The 14,925-nt window shown below is 60.9% G+C and overlaps 2 protein-coding genes across 2 annotated transcripts; one reads left to right on the forward strand and one right to left on the reverse strand.

Moving 5' to 3' along the window:
- Positions 1–2,147: 2,147 nt before the first annotated feature.
- SIGMAR1 (sigma non-opioid intracellular receptor 1) lies at positions 2,148–4,375 on the reverse strand. The gene is made up of 4 exons (XM_032205919.1): positions 4,228–4,375; positions 3,757–3,957; positions 3,534–3,626; positions 2,148–3,304 (listed from the first exon to the last, which is right to left on the reverse strand). Exons 1-4 carry the CDS (start codon positions 4,373–4,375, stop codon positions 3,078–3,080), a joined length of 669 nt encoding a protein of 222 aa, XP_032061810.1. The 3' UTR covers positions 2,148–3,077.
- A 15-nt stretch (positions 4,376–4,390) lies between these two features.
- On the forward strand, positions 4,391–7,740 carry GALT (galactose-1-phosphate uridylyltransferase; the record flags this gene model as incomplete). The annotated part of the gene is made up of 11 exons (XM_032205526.1): positions 4,391–4,580; positions 4,989–5,158; positions 5,248–5,323; positions 5,406–5,454; positions 5,637–5,766; positions 6,015–6,071; positions 6,379–6,501; positions 6,587–6,719; positions 6,987–7,070; positions 7,164–7,318; positions 7,406–7,740. Coding segments are annotated over 11 exons (1,245 nt in total), but the record flags the coding sequence as incomplete, so codon positions are not given.
- Between the last annotated feature and the right edge of the window lie 7,185 nt (positions 7,741–14,925).

Below are 14,925 nucleotides of genomic sequence, written 5' to 3' on the forward strand. Positions count from 1 at the left end.
CTGCTGGAAACCAGCCCCTTCCTGCAGGAGCAGGGCAGCACCCGACCCCGCAGGGCCCCCGGGCGCTGTTTATCTTTGCACAGGAGATAAAGCAGCTGTCGGCCATCCCGTGCCGGGGCTGGACAGCTGGAGCTCGCCCCAACCCATCCTCTCCTGCCGTGGCAGCGACCTCCCAGCACTTGCCAGCCCCCCCAGGCATCAGTTTATGGGCCGAGGCTCCTGCACGAGCTGCCTCTGGGAGCTACGCCCCAGTCTCCTGTTTGGGGGAGATAATGGGACCACAGGGCCAGCAGCCCCCCAGGGCTCACTCTGCAGGTCCCCGTGGATCAGGGCTGCACCCAAGGGTGGTGGGTTGCACCCATCCCCTCTGCATAAGGAGCCAGGGATAATTTGTGGGGTGCAGCATCCCCCTCACCCCAGGTGAGGCCACCACGGGGACCTGACCCAGTTGTCCCTGCAGGGCCGTGTCCCCAAAACCCTCCTGCTCGGCCTCGTTGTGCTGCCGGGGCCCGGTGATGCTCCTAGGTGGAGAGAAAGAGAAATCCCCCAGACAAACGGGTATCGACGGGCGCGGTGGAGGCGGCGCGGATAGATACTGTAGGTATAGACGGGCATGGCAGACAGCAGAGCAGATTGAGAGATACTCGGAGCAGAGAGATACCGCAGGAGGAATCGGGAGATAGATCCTGCGGGCTGATCAATACCCGCTGCGTGCGGAGGGACAGCAAGATAGAGCGGGCTGCGGGGGGACGGTGTTGGGTGGGCAGCGAAGTGCATTTGTCCTGGCCGTGGCTCCGGGGAGATGCTGCTCCAGCTGGAGCTGGACCTGTGTGGCCGAGTCTCCTTGTCCATCTCTGGCCACCCAGAGAGAATCTGTGCTGCAGCTGGGTGTCAATGGGTGAACGCCCATCCCACACTGTGCCTCAGTTTCCCCATGTGAACCAAATCGGGGCAGGCTGCGGGGAGCTGGGTCAGGCTGGCACAGACAGGTCCTGATGAGGACACATGGGGACAAGGAAGCAGACCCAGCAGGAGCCTGTGGGACACAGCATGGCCAGCACCCATCTCTCTCCTGATGGTCACTGGGGACATCCAGCTGCTCGGTGACAGGCTGCCCTGAAGGAAAGGGGCTGCTTTTGGTGCCCTGGCACTCCTGGCACTGTCCCCACTCCACACTGGGATGGGGACAACCCCTCCTGCTGCAGCAGAGCTGCTGGCTCCCAGCCCAGCCCCATATCCATGCCACTTGCCCAAGCCCCCCGAGCTGCCCACTTCTTCTGCCAGGCACATAAAGGAGGGACGAGGGCACCCCCAGAGCAGCCCCAGACCCCCCGAGCTGAGGAGGGAACCCCCGCCCGCGATGGAGTTATTGACACGGGCGCTACGGAAAACACTGCTGAGATTGTTCACACTAATGTTATTTAGCAGCAATATTTCCGTAATAAAAGAAATCAATGGGCAAGAGAAAAGACCTGTCCAGAGCTTTGATTTTCTCATTTTAATGGCATACTTATTTACTCCCACCAGCGTGCCCATCGGATTTTCATTACGCGGCCTTCGCTGTAAGTGGAGCGGTATTGATACGAGCTGCTGAGTTAGCGCCTTCCCGCGCGGGCCGGCGCAGGATCACTCATGCTCCCCGACAGGCCCGCAGGAACCCTGGCACGCACACAAACACACCCCTGTGCACGCACACACACCTCAACACACCCCTGTGCACACACAGACACACACCTATGCTCTTGGGCTGTGCATGCGTGCACCCTACAGAGGCACGCACAGCGCTCTCCTATGTGCACACGCACAGATTTGTGCAAACGTGCCCAAGGTGTGTGCACACGCTTGTTCTTACCGTATGGATTGGTGCACAATTGCTCTCCATATATCCCAGTGTGTGCACACACATCCTGGCCATACCCCCCTGCATTTACCTATCTGTACACCCACACCTGTGCACGCCCAACCCACGCACACCTGTGCACCCACCGAGTACCTGCTGTGCCCGTCTCACACCCATGCACGTTATCCTGCTCCCCACACACTCACCCCTGTCCCGCTGTGCCCCTCTGGGGACACCCAGCTGTCCCTACAGGCATCCAGACCCTGCCCCATACCCCATGGCATGCTCCAGAGACTTCCCGGGCAGGTGGGATGAAGACGTTTATTACTGACATCTCTTTTTGGGTAGCAAATTAAGACGTAGCCCGCGTGTGGGGCTGCTGGTCGGCAGGACGAGGGCAGTATGGGGAGTGGGAGGAGGAACATGCTACAGGCCCGGTGGCCAGGACACACTCACACACGCACACACGCACGTAATTTTGGCAACAGCACGGAGGTGAAAGCCCTCCACCGAGCAGCGAGCCCGCGCGGGTCCGGCGTCAGGCACGGGGCTGCGAGCAGGGTCCGTACCCCAGCTCGGCCAGGGAACCCGATGGGCCTCGGGCAGGGGAAGCATTTTGAGGGGCAAAGTCCCATCCTGAGCTGATTTGGGGGTTCGGGCACCCGCAGACACTAGGTACGTGCACAGCCTGGAGGCCACGCTTGGTTAAGGCGACAGACGGTGGCTGTCCCCCCTGGGGGGACAGCGGGGGGTGGGTGGGAAAGGGACCCTCCTCCAGCCCCCATATCCCCGGGGAAGACGACACACTGGGGCTAGGGGCCAGCCCAGGACAGACCTCCAGCGCAGAGGCCGGGTATCCCCTGGCTGCCTGGGGGTCCCGGCGCAGAGCCCCCTGGTGCCATGGGGACACTGCGTGCTGCCAACCCATGTCCATGGGGATGAGAGCCAGGGCAGGAGCTGCCAGCTGGACGCCGTGCTCTGTGCTGACTGCAGCCACGGCAGCTCGCCAGCCCAGCCAGGACACCAGCAACCTCCCGTCCGACCTCTGCCGAGGCTGTTTGGGGCCGGCTTTCCCCGTGCACCCTGCCCCGAGGGGCACAGGGCAGCCCGGCTCGCACCAGCATCCTCATCCCCAGGTTTTGGGACCTGCGGCCTGGAGAGGAGGAAGAAGGAGGAGGAGGAGGAGGAGGAGGAGAAGGGGGGAGGAAGGCTGGCGGGGAAGCCCAGCCGGCCGGGCTCAGCACCCTAAGGTGCTGATGAAGGCGCTGGCTTCCAGGAGCAGGCCCTTGGCGTAGACGCGCAGGGTGTAGAAGAGGGTGAGGAAGTCCTGAGTGCTGAAGAGGGTGTCAGCCAGGGCGAAGGCGAGCGTGGAGGGGATGAAGCCCCGGCCGTACTCCACCATCCAGGTGCCCGCGCTCCACTGCACCGACGTGGCCTCTCCCGCCTGGTGCACGATGGTGTCCCCTGCCAAAACACACAGGAGGGTGGCATTGCTCCCAGCGGCCGTCCCACGTCTACGAGGAGCTGTGTGGGGCCAGGCCCTGCTCCACACACCCCTGCCCCTCCCCATTCTTTTGCACCAGGGCTACTGGCACCCAGGAAGGTGTTGGGGACCTGGGGTGCCTCATCCCGAGCTCCTGGTTGTGCCAGCTGGACGGGGGCAGCTCCGTGACAGCCCCCTCCGTGTGCTTACCGGGATAGTAGATCTCACTCCTGGTGGTCCCCTCCTTCCACTGCCGGAAGGTGCCCGAGATGACGGTGTCGGAGATATCCGCCCAGTACCGACCTGCGGAGGGCACAGCACCGGCTCTGAGCATCCCTGATGAGGACGGGAGGGATGCCAGCCCCGGGGGAAGGATGGTGCCAGCAGGAGCAGGGCTCACAGACCTCGGAGAAACCCTTCTTTCCCCACCTACCCGAGTGTCCCCCGGTGTCGACGGCCGTCCCGAACAGCAGCACGTACTCGGTGAGGGAGGCGTGCAGCAGGCACATGGAGCCCATCCAGCCGCCCGCGTTCACGAACACCCACTGCAGGTCCTCGTCGGGCAGGATGTGGCCCGGGTGCTTCTTCCGCAGCTCCACGATGATCTTGGAGAACGCCAGCTCATGGTCCAGCCCTGCGGCAGCACATTAGATGGGTTAGATCCCATCTAATCCCTTACGACCCCATAGCCAGCCGTGGGATCCCAGCGCATCCCTCGGTGGGGGGGGGGGGGGTCTCCCTGTGCCAGCCTTCCCCCATCCCTGCTGTTTGGCACAGCACCCATTCTCACACCACCTACAGGGCAGCCAGCGGGACCCCAGCGACCCTGCCCCACCGATACCACCACCACCACCCCCTCCCCATCCCCGACGGACCCAGCCCCTGCCGCCCCCCCCAAACCTACCCGCGTGGTGCCGGGCGAGCTGGGCGATCTCGGCGGGCTGGAACTCGTACCTCTTGCAGGCCAGCCAGCCCCGCAGACCCTGCAGCAGCAAGGCCAAAGCCCCCAAAGCCAGCCCGACCCGCAGAGCCCACGACCCCGACACCCCCATGGCTGCGGCCCCGCTCCGCCCCGGGACCGCCCCGTCGAGGCTCCGCCGCCCCCCGCCCGCCTGCGCCGGCGCGGAGGGGAGGGACCGGGGAGGGGACGGGGAAGGGAAGGGAAGGGAAGGAAGGGCTGGGGAAGGGCCCACGGAGGCTTCCGGGGTGGTGGAGGCATGGAGGAAGCCGGAGGGGGACGGGGGTTCAGTGCCAGCGGTACGGCGGGGGGAAAGGAGGGGGCGTGCGAGCTCCACGCGTGGCCCCCCGCACCCTGCTCGTGTCCCCCCGCTCCCTAATCGTCTGTCCCCCCCGTCGCCCACTTGTGCCCTTCTGCGCCCCACGCGTGTCCCCTCCACCCCCACGCGTGTCCCCTCCACCCCCTTGTCCCACTCGTGTCCCTCTGTGCCCCACTCCTGCCCCCCGTGCATGCCCCTCCGCGCCCCACTCGTGCTCCCCTGCATCCCCACGTGTGCCCCCCGCACCCCTCTCGTGCCCCCTCGCATCCCCCCTTTATGCCCCCCTACACCCCGCTTGTGATCCTCCACGCCCCAAAGTGCATCCCCGGCACCCCACTCGTGTCCCTGTCACCGTGGGTGACCCCACGGCCCCCCGCTCACCCCGCAGAGCACCAGCACTGCCGCCACAACCCGCTGCGGGACGAGTGGGTGCTGGTGTCCGCACACCGCGTCAGGCGGCCCTGGCGGGGGCAGCTGGAGCAGCCCCCCACCGAGGACGTGCCCCGATGGGACCCCGCCAACCCCCTCTGCCCCGGGGCCACCCGGGCCAACGGCGAGGTACTGCCGGGCACCCCGACACCCGCACCCCGTCCTCTGCCTTGTGTCCCCCCCCCCCCCGTGACCCTAATTTCTTCCCCCTCCTGCAGGTGAACCCCCACTACGAGGGCACTTTTGTCTTCCCCAATGACTTCCCTGCGCTGCAGCCTGATTCCCCCGCACCCGGTAAGTCCTGGGGGGACGGCGGGGTGTTGGGGACCCCCTGGTCCTTAGGGGATGGGCCCTCCCAGCTCTCTGTCCCCCCCAGGTGACAGCGACCACCCCCTGTTTCAAGCAGCAGCCGCCCGGGGTGTGTGGTGAGTACTCGGGGGGGGGGGGACACGGCTGTGACATCCCTGGGACGAGCAGGATGGAGCCCGCTCCCTTTTTGCTTTCCTGCACACATCTTCTCGGGTTTTTGGGGTGCTGTGCTTCCCCAGCAGGGCCACGGGGGTCCCTGGGGGTCCCCAGGGCGCCCCACATGCGTCCCTTTCCGCAGCAAGGTGATGTGCTTCCACCCCTGGTCCGACCTGACGCTGCCCCTCATGTCGCTGGCGGAGATCCGCACCGTGATCGACGCCTGGGCAGAGCTGGCGGCCGAGCTGGGGGCCTCCTACCCCTGGGTGCAGGTCTGTGGGTGACGGGGTGCCCCTCTCCCTGCCCCGTGGGTGGGTGCCCGGGTAGCTCCCAGGGTTGGGACCCCGTGGCTGGGTGTGTGTCCCTTGTCCCTGCTTTGCCACCCCTCCCCGAGTCCCTCCATGTGGGTTGAGGGCTCCATGCCCCTGCCACGCTCATCCTGGTGTGCTGGGGACACCGAGGTGGCTGGCAGCGGGGACACGGGTGCTGGCATCTGTCCCCTGCTCTCCTCCTCCTGCAGATCTTCGAGAACAAGGGGGAGATGATGGGCTGCTCCAACCCGCACCCGCACTGCCAGGTGAGGCTGTCCCCACGGCGTTCACCAAACCCCTGGGATATGCGACCGCGAATCCTCCCTGCAGTGGGGTGCCCCCCAGCCGGTGCCCGTCCTGTCCCCTCTGCTTTGGGGACCGTCCCTTGCTGCCACTCGTCGCACTGCCCACCTGGTGGCAGCACGGACCTGCGGATGAGCGGCGTTTGGGTTTTTCTCTGGGGGGAGGCGTGAGCCCAGAGTTCCCCGGGGGGATATTTTGGGGTCTGCGGGTGGGGTGATGGAGCAGGCTCGTTGGGGACAGGTGACGCAGCATCCCCCATGTCCCTGCCAGGTGTGGGCCAGCAGCTTCCTCCCCAACGAGGCGCGCCTGGAGGAGCGGACACAGCGGCAGTACCGGGACCGGCACGGCGTGCCCATGCTGCTGGAGTACGCCGAGCAGGAGGCTCGCCGCAAGGTGAGGAGGTGGCTCTCGTCCCGTTGTCCCCTGCTGTGGGATGTCCCCGTCCCCGGGTGGCTCCCTGGAGCTCCGTGTCCCGCAGGAGCGGCTGGTGGTGGAGAACGAGGACTGGCTGGTGGTGGTGCCCTACTGGGCCACCTGGCCCTTCCAGACCCTGCTGCTGCCCCGCCGGCACGTCCTCCGCCTGCAGGACCTGTGTGACAGCGAGAGGGACAGTGAGTGGCCCCGACGTCCTGCCCCACGTCCCCTGGGCTCGGTGGTTTTGGGGAGGAAGGCCCATGGGTGCTGGCAGGGGGCCTGTGCTCCTTTTTGGGGTGACGAGGGGCGCGGCGCTCCATGCTCTCGGGGTGCTGTCTGCATGGATGGGGAGCAGGGATGTGGCTGGTGCATCCCTCCTGCTTGTCACTGGTGTCCCCCCAGCCTGGGGGGGGGTTGTCCTGGCCAGCTGGGGGTGTGACACCCTGCCCACCCCCCCCCCCCAGGCCTGGCCTCCATCATGCAGAGGCTGCTCATCAAGTACGACAACCTCTTCCAAGTCTCCTTCCCCTACTCCATGGGCTGGCACGGTAAGCGTCCCCATCCCTCTGCACCCCCGGGGGGGCTTCATCCCCCTGCGCCCCCATCCCCTGGCACCACGGCTGACCCCCTTTTCTCGTCAGGAGCCCCCACGGGCCCCCACCTGCAGGAGGACTGCGGGCACTGGCAGCTCCATGCCCACTACTACCCCCCGCTGCTCCGCTCCGCCACCGTCCGCAAGTTCATGGTGGGCTACGAGATGCTGGCGCAGGCGCAGCGGGACCTCACCCCGGAGCAGGTGAGGGTGGAGGGGACCCGCCATGGGGACTGTCCCCAGGACCGGGCACTCGCTGAGCACCCCCCCACCCCTGTTTGGTCCCTGCAGGCTGCAGAGCGCCTGAGGAGCCTCCCCGAGGTGCACTACAAGCAGAGACGACGTGATGGGGAGGGGTGCGGGGTCTGAGGCCGGCTGGGTGTGGTGGGAGCTGAGACCGGTGAGCTCGTGTCACTTGTGAGCCCTCTGTTTTCCCTACTGAGCCTGGTTCCGTTGGGTTTTGGCGCTGCTGGGTGGCTTTTGCCTGTTTGGCTACCCAAATCCCAATCCTGCAGCTCCTGCTGCTTCCAAAGTGAAGGGCTCACACCCTCCTCCCAGTCCAGTCTCACTGGTGGGACTGGGAACGATGCCACGGAGCATCTGCAATAAATCCAAAGAGCAAAGTGCCTCTGCCTGTGCCCTGCTGGCTCCTGGCGCTGTGTGGGGTGTCGCTGGTGCTTTTGGGGTCTCTCTGGTGGGGACCCCAGCTGTTTTGGGGATAATGCTGGGGTCTGCAGGGGGGAAGTGCCTGCAGCCCTGTTCTGCTCACTGCTGTCTCTGCATTGCCTCCTCTTCCTCCCTGGGGGGAGCTCTGGGCCTGTTTGAGCGCTGCAGGCTGGGAGGAGTGGGAAGCAGGAGGAGGTTTTGTGCTGCCCAGGGTGCATCCACCTCTTAGGGCAGGGCTGAGGGATGGCAAACTCTCTGCGTGGATGCCTCCCTGCAGCTGCCGAGCCCAGGAGCTGCTCCTCTTCCTCCTCTTCCTCACCACCTCGGGCTGCAGCCCTCATCCTGCCTGGGTACCAGGGATGCTGGGGGGCCAGCTCAGTGTGGGGCAGCAGCACCCGGTGCCTGGGGTGGGCTGGGGGATGCTTCAGGCAGCTCCACGCTCTTTGCTCCCCCCCTGCAGCCCCTTGCCCTAGGCAAGCCCCCGGGGCTGTGCAGGACCAGGTCCTGTGATGCCCCATGACTGGTTTTGGGGTTTGCCCCATGGCATGGGGCCGAGCACCACCTGCCATCGCATCCTCACATGTTTTTTTTTTTTAAATCATCACCAAAGAGCCATTCTCATAACTCCCTAACGAGGCCCGTATTGTTGTGAAGGCTGAGAGTGGTCCCGTGGGGGCCAGAAATCTTCCGTGAGCAGGGGGATGTTCTCCTCCTCAGGATGGTTTTGCTTCCTCCAAGGCAGCAGCTGGTGGGAAGGGACACGGCCCTGTCTGTGCCGATGCTGTCCCCATCCCATGACACATCCCCCACACTGACCCTCGGGTCCCCAAGGTTTTTGGGAGGAGGCGATTGGGGTAACCCCACCACCGCCTTCATCCCCTCTCCTCCTCCTCACAACAAGTGCATCCGCAGCCACCTCGCCCCTTCCCGGCTCTTCCCTGGCAAAGCGGCGACGAATCGGTTTAAGTGTGGCGATCCAGATTGGGGTAATTAGCCGCTGAACTGGTTGTAACGAAGCTCGTCATCCCCCTGCACACGCAGTTAGCTCTGATTTAATAGCCCACCGGCTCCCAGCCCGGGCCGCCGCGCGTCAGCCCGGGGCCGTAAATGAAACTCGCAGTAAGTCAAGCGGTATTAAACTTTACAGTCGCCGTCTTTAAAAGCGAGACGCTTTCTCCAATAAATCAGAGCGAGTGGGATTGTAAATATCAAGGCAGGATCCGTATTGCTTAATTAAACAGCACCTAATGAACAGCCTGTTTGTTGTGTTGTGATTTAGGATGGGAGCCGGGGCATGCTGAGGAGCACAGCCCTGCTCGCAGGTAGCGGCTGCTGGAACAGCACTGAGACGCTGCATGGGCTTCCCTTGGTTTGGTTTCAATCTTTTTTCGCCCCCAAAATGTGAAAAATTCAGTGGGGAAGTCAGCTCTAAGTAGGGATGCTCCTGGTGCAAATATCCCAGGGTATTTGTACCCATGGATGCTCCTGGTACAAATACCCCGGTATTTTTAGGTTGTGTGAGGGGGTGGAGAAGCCTGGCAGGGAGAGACGGAGCCTTTCTTGCGGTGTAGGGAGGCGGGGTGCTGGTGCAGCCGGGGATGCAAATGCCCTGCAATTTGTAGGAACCATCACTGCCGCACTATAAAGCCCCGGAGCCTTTTTATGTTTCGGTAGTTGCAGTCTGGTTGTAATCAGAAAGGCAAAGAAGTGATTTGTGGGGAAGAGATGAAGCTGGGTGCGGGGCTGAGGGGTGGCTGGCTGCCCCTGGGGGCTGTGGGGACTGCTCGTAGGGACTTGGGGACGGGGGAGACCCCCAGCATCACCACCTCCCTCCAAATCCCACAGCCCCGTGTCCCCAGGGCTCAGCTCATCCCTTTGGTGCCACCTCCCGAGCCCCAAATCCTGCTGCCCCCCCCATCTCCTCATGGCACAGGTGAGACAATAAATAAGGGAAGTTAATCTGTGACCGGAGCGTTTTAATCAAAGAAAAAAAAATGTATTAGTGCAGGCCTGCTGGCTCCTGCCAAGTGCACTTTTACTGTCCCTCCTGGTACCGGCTTTATGGCAGTCATTTCATTCCGGTTTTAGTGTTGTTTTTGCCCTTATTGTCGAGTTTCTCCTTGCCTCCTGTTGCCTGTGATTGGATTGATGGAGACAGGGGTTGGGGGAGGAAGGAGGGGAGGGGGAGAGGAAGGAAGAGGAGGAGGAAGGGAGGGAGGAAGGCCCTGTTTCTCCGGGGGGAAGGGAGCAGCCCAAATCCCCGTGTTCCTATCTGAAAGGCACCATCAGGTGCTTAACATGGAAAACAATTTAAAAAGATTTAAGCAGATGCTAAACATCCTCCTGCCCTGCAGCAGGCGGCTCTGTGCTAGGGAGAGACCTGGGATGCCAGGGGAATGAAAAGCAAAAAAGCAAAAAAAAAAAAAAAAAGAAAAAGAAAAAAAAAAAAAACATCTCTGTTTCAGCTGTTGGTACAGCACCCAGCTTGTGCTGGGCAGCATGGAGCATCACCCCCAGGCTCGGCAGCTGCCTTGGCAGGGGTTTGCCAAGGGGCTGAGACCATTTTGGAGCAATTTCGGAGGTGACTTGCCCGTGTCTCTGCCAGCTGGTGTCTATTCCTGGGCTGCTGGTCCCTGAGACCTCCCCATAAGGGATTTCCAGAGACTTGGGGACCGTGGGACCGCAGCCGGGTGTCCAGGCTTCATGTGTGCTCCAGCAGCCCAGCCCCGTGGGATCTCATTTGTCACCACCTGAGACATGCAGGTGATCAAACAGCACCACACTGCAGCATCCGCACGGTCAGTAAGCAGTGGATCACCCCAAATTTCCTCTGTGCCCAAGGATGAGGATGGGCAGGAGCCCTCAGGGATGGCACCCTCATAAATCCCCCCCCTGCTTGCTTTGTGACCCTTTCCACCCCATCTGCAAATCCCCCCGGGGATCAGGGATGCTGAAAAAGCAAGTGCCCGATTCTGGCTGCTCCCGTAGCATTTCGGTAACAGCAGGACCCTGCTTCATCCCAGACCCTTAGAAGTTCCCGAAATACTGGCACAGGAGGAAAGAGGTGACCCCCAGCCCGTAACCCGTCCCCTGTCCCCCCCGGCAGGGACGAGCAGGCGCATCGGGGCCTCGCCGTGATTGTGATAAAACCTGTGGGACACCAAGGGCATCGCTATGATTTGTGCTGTCTAAATGTTAATCAGAATAATAATGCCTATTGAGACAGCTGTTTTAAAAGGCTGTGATGTCGGAGTAAAAATTCCAATAAAACTCTATTAGCCCTTCCTCGTTACACTAATGGTGCCTGCTGCTAAAAGCCCCCCGCTATAGACACCCGTATTAATGGGCTTATTACAGGAAATAAAATCCGAGGCTGAACATTACAGTGAAGCCTGATTAATTCAGCAAGGTAATCTTTTTTTTTTTTTTTTTTTTTCCCTCCTCTCTCCCTTTCCTCTCCCCCCACCCTTTAGTTAATGAACGTGCTCCTCGAAGTGCCAACTGTGGAACCTGACTCAGAGTTTGGTGACGCTTTTAAACTTATTTTGTTGGTGCAGAGGAAGCTCTTTGCTGGCCCCTGGTGTGCATGGAGACTTCCACGGGGACATCCGTGAGACCTGGTGAGAGAGGAAGAGGAGGGCCAGGAGCGAAGGCCCTGCAGTGCTGGGGAAGGGGACGAGGGCTGTCCCACAAGTGGCCCTGGCTTGGTGGCCAGCCCCTCGCTTGTCCCCGGGGCTGTCCCAAGCCCCGTGTGGCAATGCACACAGCGAGAGGCAGAAATCCAGGACGGACACACCGCTGCTCGTCCAGGCTATAAATAACTCCCATAAAATCCTCTTCCCAGCCTTTTTGTGCGCAGCCAAACCCTGCCAATGGGAAAGGAGACGGCATCTATTTTACGGGCGGCTGGAAGCCGGCTTTGCATTTTTCTGGCTCGTGTAATCCCACAGGTACCCTCGTTTCTTCTCTTTTTTTTAACAGCCTTTTGCTTCATGTGCCTCCCAGCCAAGTTTAATTATGGCCTCGGCTCTCACTGCCTGGGGAAGGAGAGGGAAAAAGCTGGGAAGGAAAGAGGGGAGAGGGATGGAGGGATGGAGGTGAGGAAGGAAGGAAGAAAAGAAGGAAGGAAGAGAAAGAGAGAAGTGAGGAGAAGAGAAGTGAGGAGAAGAGAAGAGAAGAGAAGAGAAGAGAAGAGAAGAGAAGAGAAGAGAAGAGAAGAGAAGAGAAGAGAAGAGAAGAGAAGAGAAGAGAAGAGAAGAGAAGAGAAGAGAAGAGAAGAGAAGAGAAGAGAAGAGAAGAGAAGAGAAGAGAAGAGAAGAGAAGAGAAGAGAAGAGGAGAAGGAAAGCAGGAGCAGTACCATTTTGTGCCCATCCTGGGAAGCCTGGAGCAATGCTTGGGTCTCAGCCTGGCAGAGACGGCATTCATCAGCCTCAAATCAGCCCTCAGCATCAGTCCCACAGCTCTCCCTGCCCCAGGGTTTGCTGTGATTGCTCCCCATCACAACTTTTTCTGCCCCGATGGGGGGTGCAGGCGATGGGTCCCCGTGGGAGGACGGGCTGGTGAGCGGGGAGAGGAAAACACAGGGGAAGGAAGGAAGGGGAAAGAAAAAAGAAGAAATCAATTTAGCTGCAATAAAGCCTCTTACTGTATTAACTGCTAATCCACAAGTACACAAACACACAGAGGGAGTCCTTGGAATAAAGGCATTTAATTAGGCTGTTTGCTCAACGCCGGCTCTGAAGGGTCTGGCACGACGGGGGAGCAGGCATGGCGGGACGGGGGCGATGCTCGGGGGGCCACCGCTGACCTTTCCCTTTGCTGCAGGTCATGCCACAGCGCTGCCCCCTCCATGGGGGCACGGACCACCCCTCTGGCCACCCCTGGGTCTCTGGGGGTGCCTGGGGCTGAGCGGGTGCCCCCCAGGCTGGGGCAGGACGGCGGGCATCGCGGGGCCGCTCACTCTTTCTTCCTCTCCTTTTCTCGCCTCCGGGTGGGGAGGGGGCTGCGGGGGGGCTATAACTCTTCTCTGCTCCTGTTTGATCTGCCAGCGGGCTCAGCGGGGGGAAGACCCCGTCTCGGCAGGCTGCCCACGAGATAAAAGGCACAGAGGGCCCAGCCAAGACATTTTTTCCACTGCTCCCCCCCCTCCCCGAGCCGTTCGCCCCTTCCTCCATCCCCCCGGTTTTCTTGGCAAAGGACGAAACGGGAAAATGAGCGTACGCCTTTCAAAGCCCTTCTTCTTTCAATATTGAGCGGGGCCTGGATCCCCTTCTGGATGCCGGATTGCTGGCATTCCCGCTCCCCACGCAGCCTAAACTGTAACAGCTGGGGGCTGGGGGTGACAGCCGGGGGCTGCCAGCACGTGCCCCAGATGGGGGCGACCCGGGGGTGGGCCAAAGCATGAAGAAATGAGCTGCCCAAAGCTGACACGGCTCTGCTGTCCCGAGATGCTCGCTGGGATTTGGGAATCCCATCCCACCCCGAGCGGGGATGCCGAGCACCCCAGGACCCCACAGGGCACAGCCTGCTGCTCCGGGCCCGGCCGAGTGTTTCACTTTAACGTTTTCCAGAGGTTTTCTTTTGATTTCACCCTTTTCTGTTTGATTTTGTTTGAAGATGATAATGATCTTCCATTTCCAAATGAAAAGTCATTTGGCACCCATGGGGGGAAAAAAAAAGATTTATTTTTTCATTTAAAGCTGTTGAAACAGGATAGTTAAACCATCACATGTCTTTTCTTTTTTTTTTTTTTTTTTTTTTTTTTTTTTCTTCCCCCTCAAGGTTTTTGGAAAGAGAAATTCCTCCAAAGTGACCTTTTCTTGGGAAGTGTTTTGATGAACTGGCACTTTTCGGATGAAAAACCATTTCTGTCCAAAGTGCCTGGTTGTTTCTGAGGCAAAGGGCAGGAGTGGAGGGGCCTGGGGCTGTGGGGAGAGTGGCTGGTGGAGGGAGGAGCCAGATTTTGGGATTTCTCCAGCCATTTGGAGAGGGTGATCCCCCTGGAGGCTGTGTTGAAACACGTGGAAGGAGGTAGGTTGCCTTCACCAAAGGCAAGTCAAGCCTGAATAATCCAGTGGCCTTCTATGATGGAGTGGCCGCATCGGTGGACAAGGGAAGAGCTACTGGTGTCACCCACCTGGACTTGTGCAAGGCCTGTGGTATGGTCCCCCATGAGATTCTTTCCACCAAATTGGGGAGGTGTGGGTTTGATGGATGGACTCTTAGGTGGACAAAGAATTGGCTGGATGGCCAAAGTTATAGTTACGGCTCAATGTCCAGGTGGGAACCAGTAACAAATGGTGTCCCTCAAGTGGAGGCTGGGGGCAACACTATTTAGTGTCTTCATCAGTGACATGGGCACTGGGAGTGGGTGTTCCCTCAGCCAGTTTGCAGATGGCTCCAAGCTGAGTGGTGCAGGTGATACTTTGAAGGGAAGGGATGGCATCCCAAGGGACCTTGAGAAGCTGGAGAGGTGGGCCTGAGAGAACCTCATGGGGTTCAACAAGGCCAAGGGCAAGGTCCTGCACCTCAGTCGGGGCAATCCCAAGTGGCAGCACAGACTGGGTGACGGATGGATGGAGAGAAGCCCTGTGGAGGACTTGGGGTACAGGGGGACAAAAAAATGAATGTGATGTGGTGATGTGTGCCTGCAGCCCAGCAAGCCAGCCATGTCCTGGGCTGCACCCAAACAGTGTGGGCAGCAGGGCAGGGAGGGGATTGTCCCCCTCTGCTCTGCTCTCGTGGGACCCCACCTGGAGCCCTGCACCCAGCCCCAGCACAAGGAGGACATGGAGCTGTAGGAGCAGATCCAGAGGCCCCGAGGATGCTCAGAGGGCTGGAGCAGCTCTGCTGTGGGGACAGGCTGAGGGAGCTGGGGGCGTTCGGCCTGGAGGAGAGAAGGCTGCAGGAGACCTCACTGCTGCTCTCCAGTCCACAAAGGGAAGAGAAAAGAAAGATGGAGAAAGAAATGCTCCCTGAAGGGCAGCTCCCCCTTCTTTAATTGCATTTGGGCGTCCTCATTTTCTGCTTCCCCACGTGCTGCATGTGCCACGTCACCGCGCTGTTGGTTCGGGTTTATTAACTGGGGTGTCAGGCAGGGGCAGACCAAATGGCTTACAAGAGCCTAAGTGCATCACAGCAACAC

Source organism: Aythya fuligula, chromosome Z, assembly GCF_009819795.1.
Source record: "Aythya fuligula isolate bAytFul2 chromosome Z, bAytFul2.pri, whole genome shotgun sequence".
NCBI lineage: Eukaryota > Metazoa > Chordata > Aves > Anseriformes > Anatidae > Aythya > Aythya fuligula.

Bases quoted from the DNA above. Each gene is read 5' to 3' on its own strand.
- SIGMAR1 (XM_032205919.1), bottom strand. From the start codon at position 4,375: ATGGGGGTGTCGGGGTCGTGGGCTCTGCGGGTCGGGCTGGCTTTGGGG. The intron at 3,627-3,756 runs GTAGGTGGGGAA...TGCCCTCCGCAG, and splicing joins CGACACCGGGGGACACTCGG to GTCGGTACTGGGCGGATATC. The intron at 3,305-3,533 runs GTAAGCACACGG...GTGTTTTGGCAG, and splicing joins GAGTGAGATCTACTATCCCG to GGGACACCATCGTGCACCAG.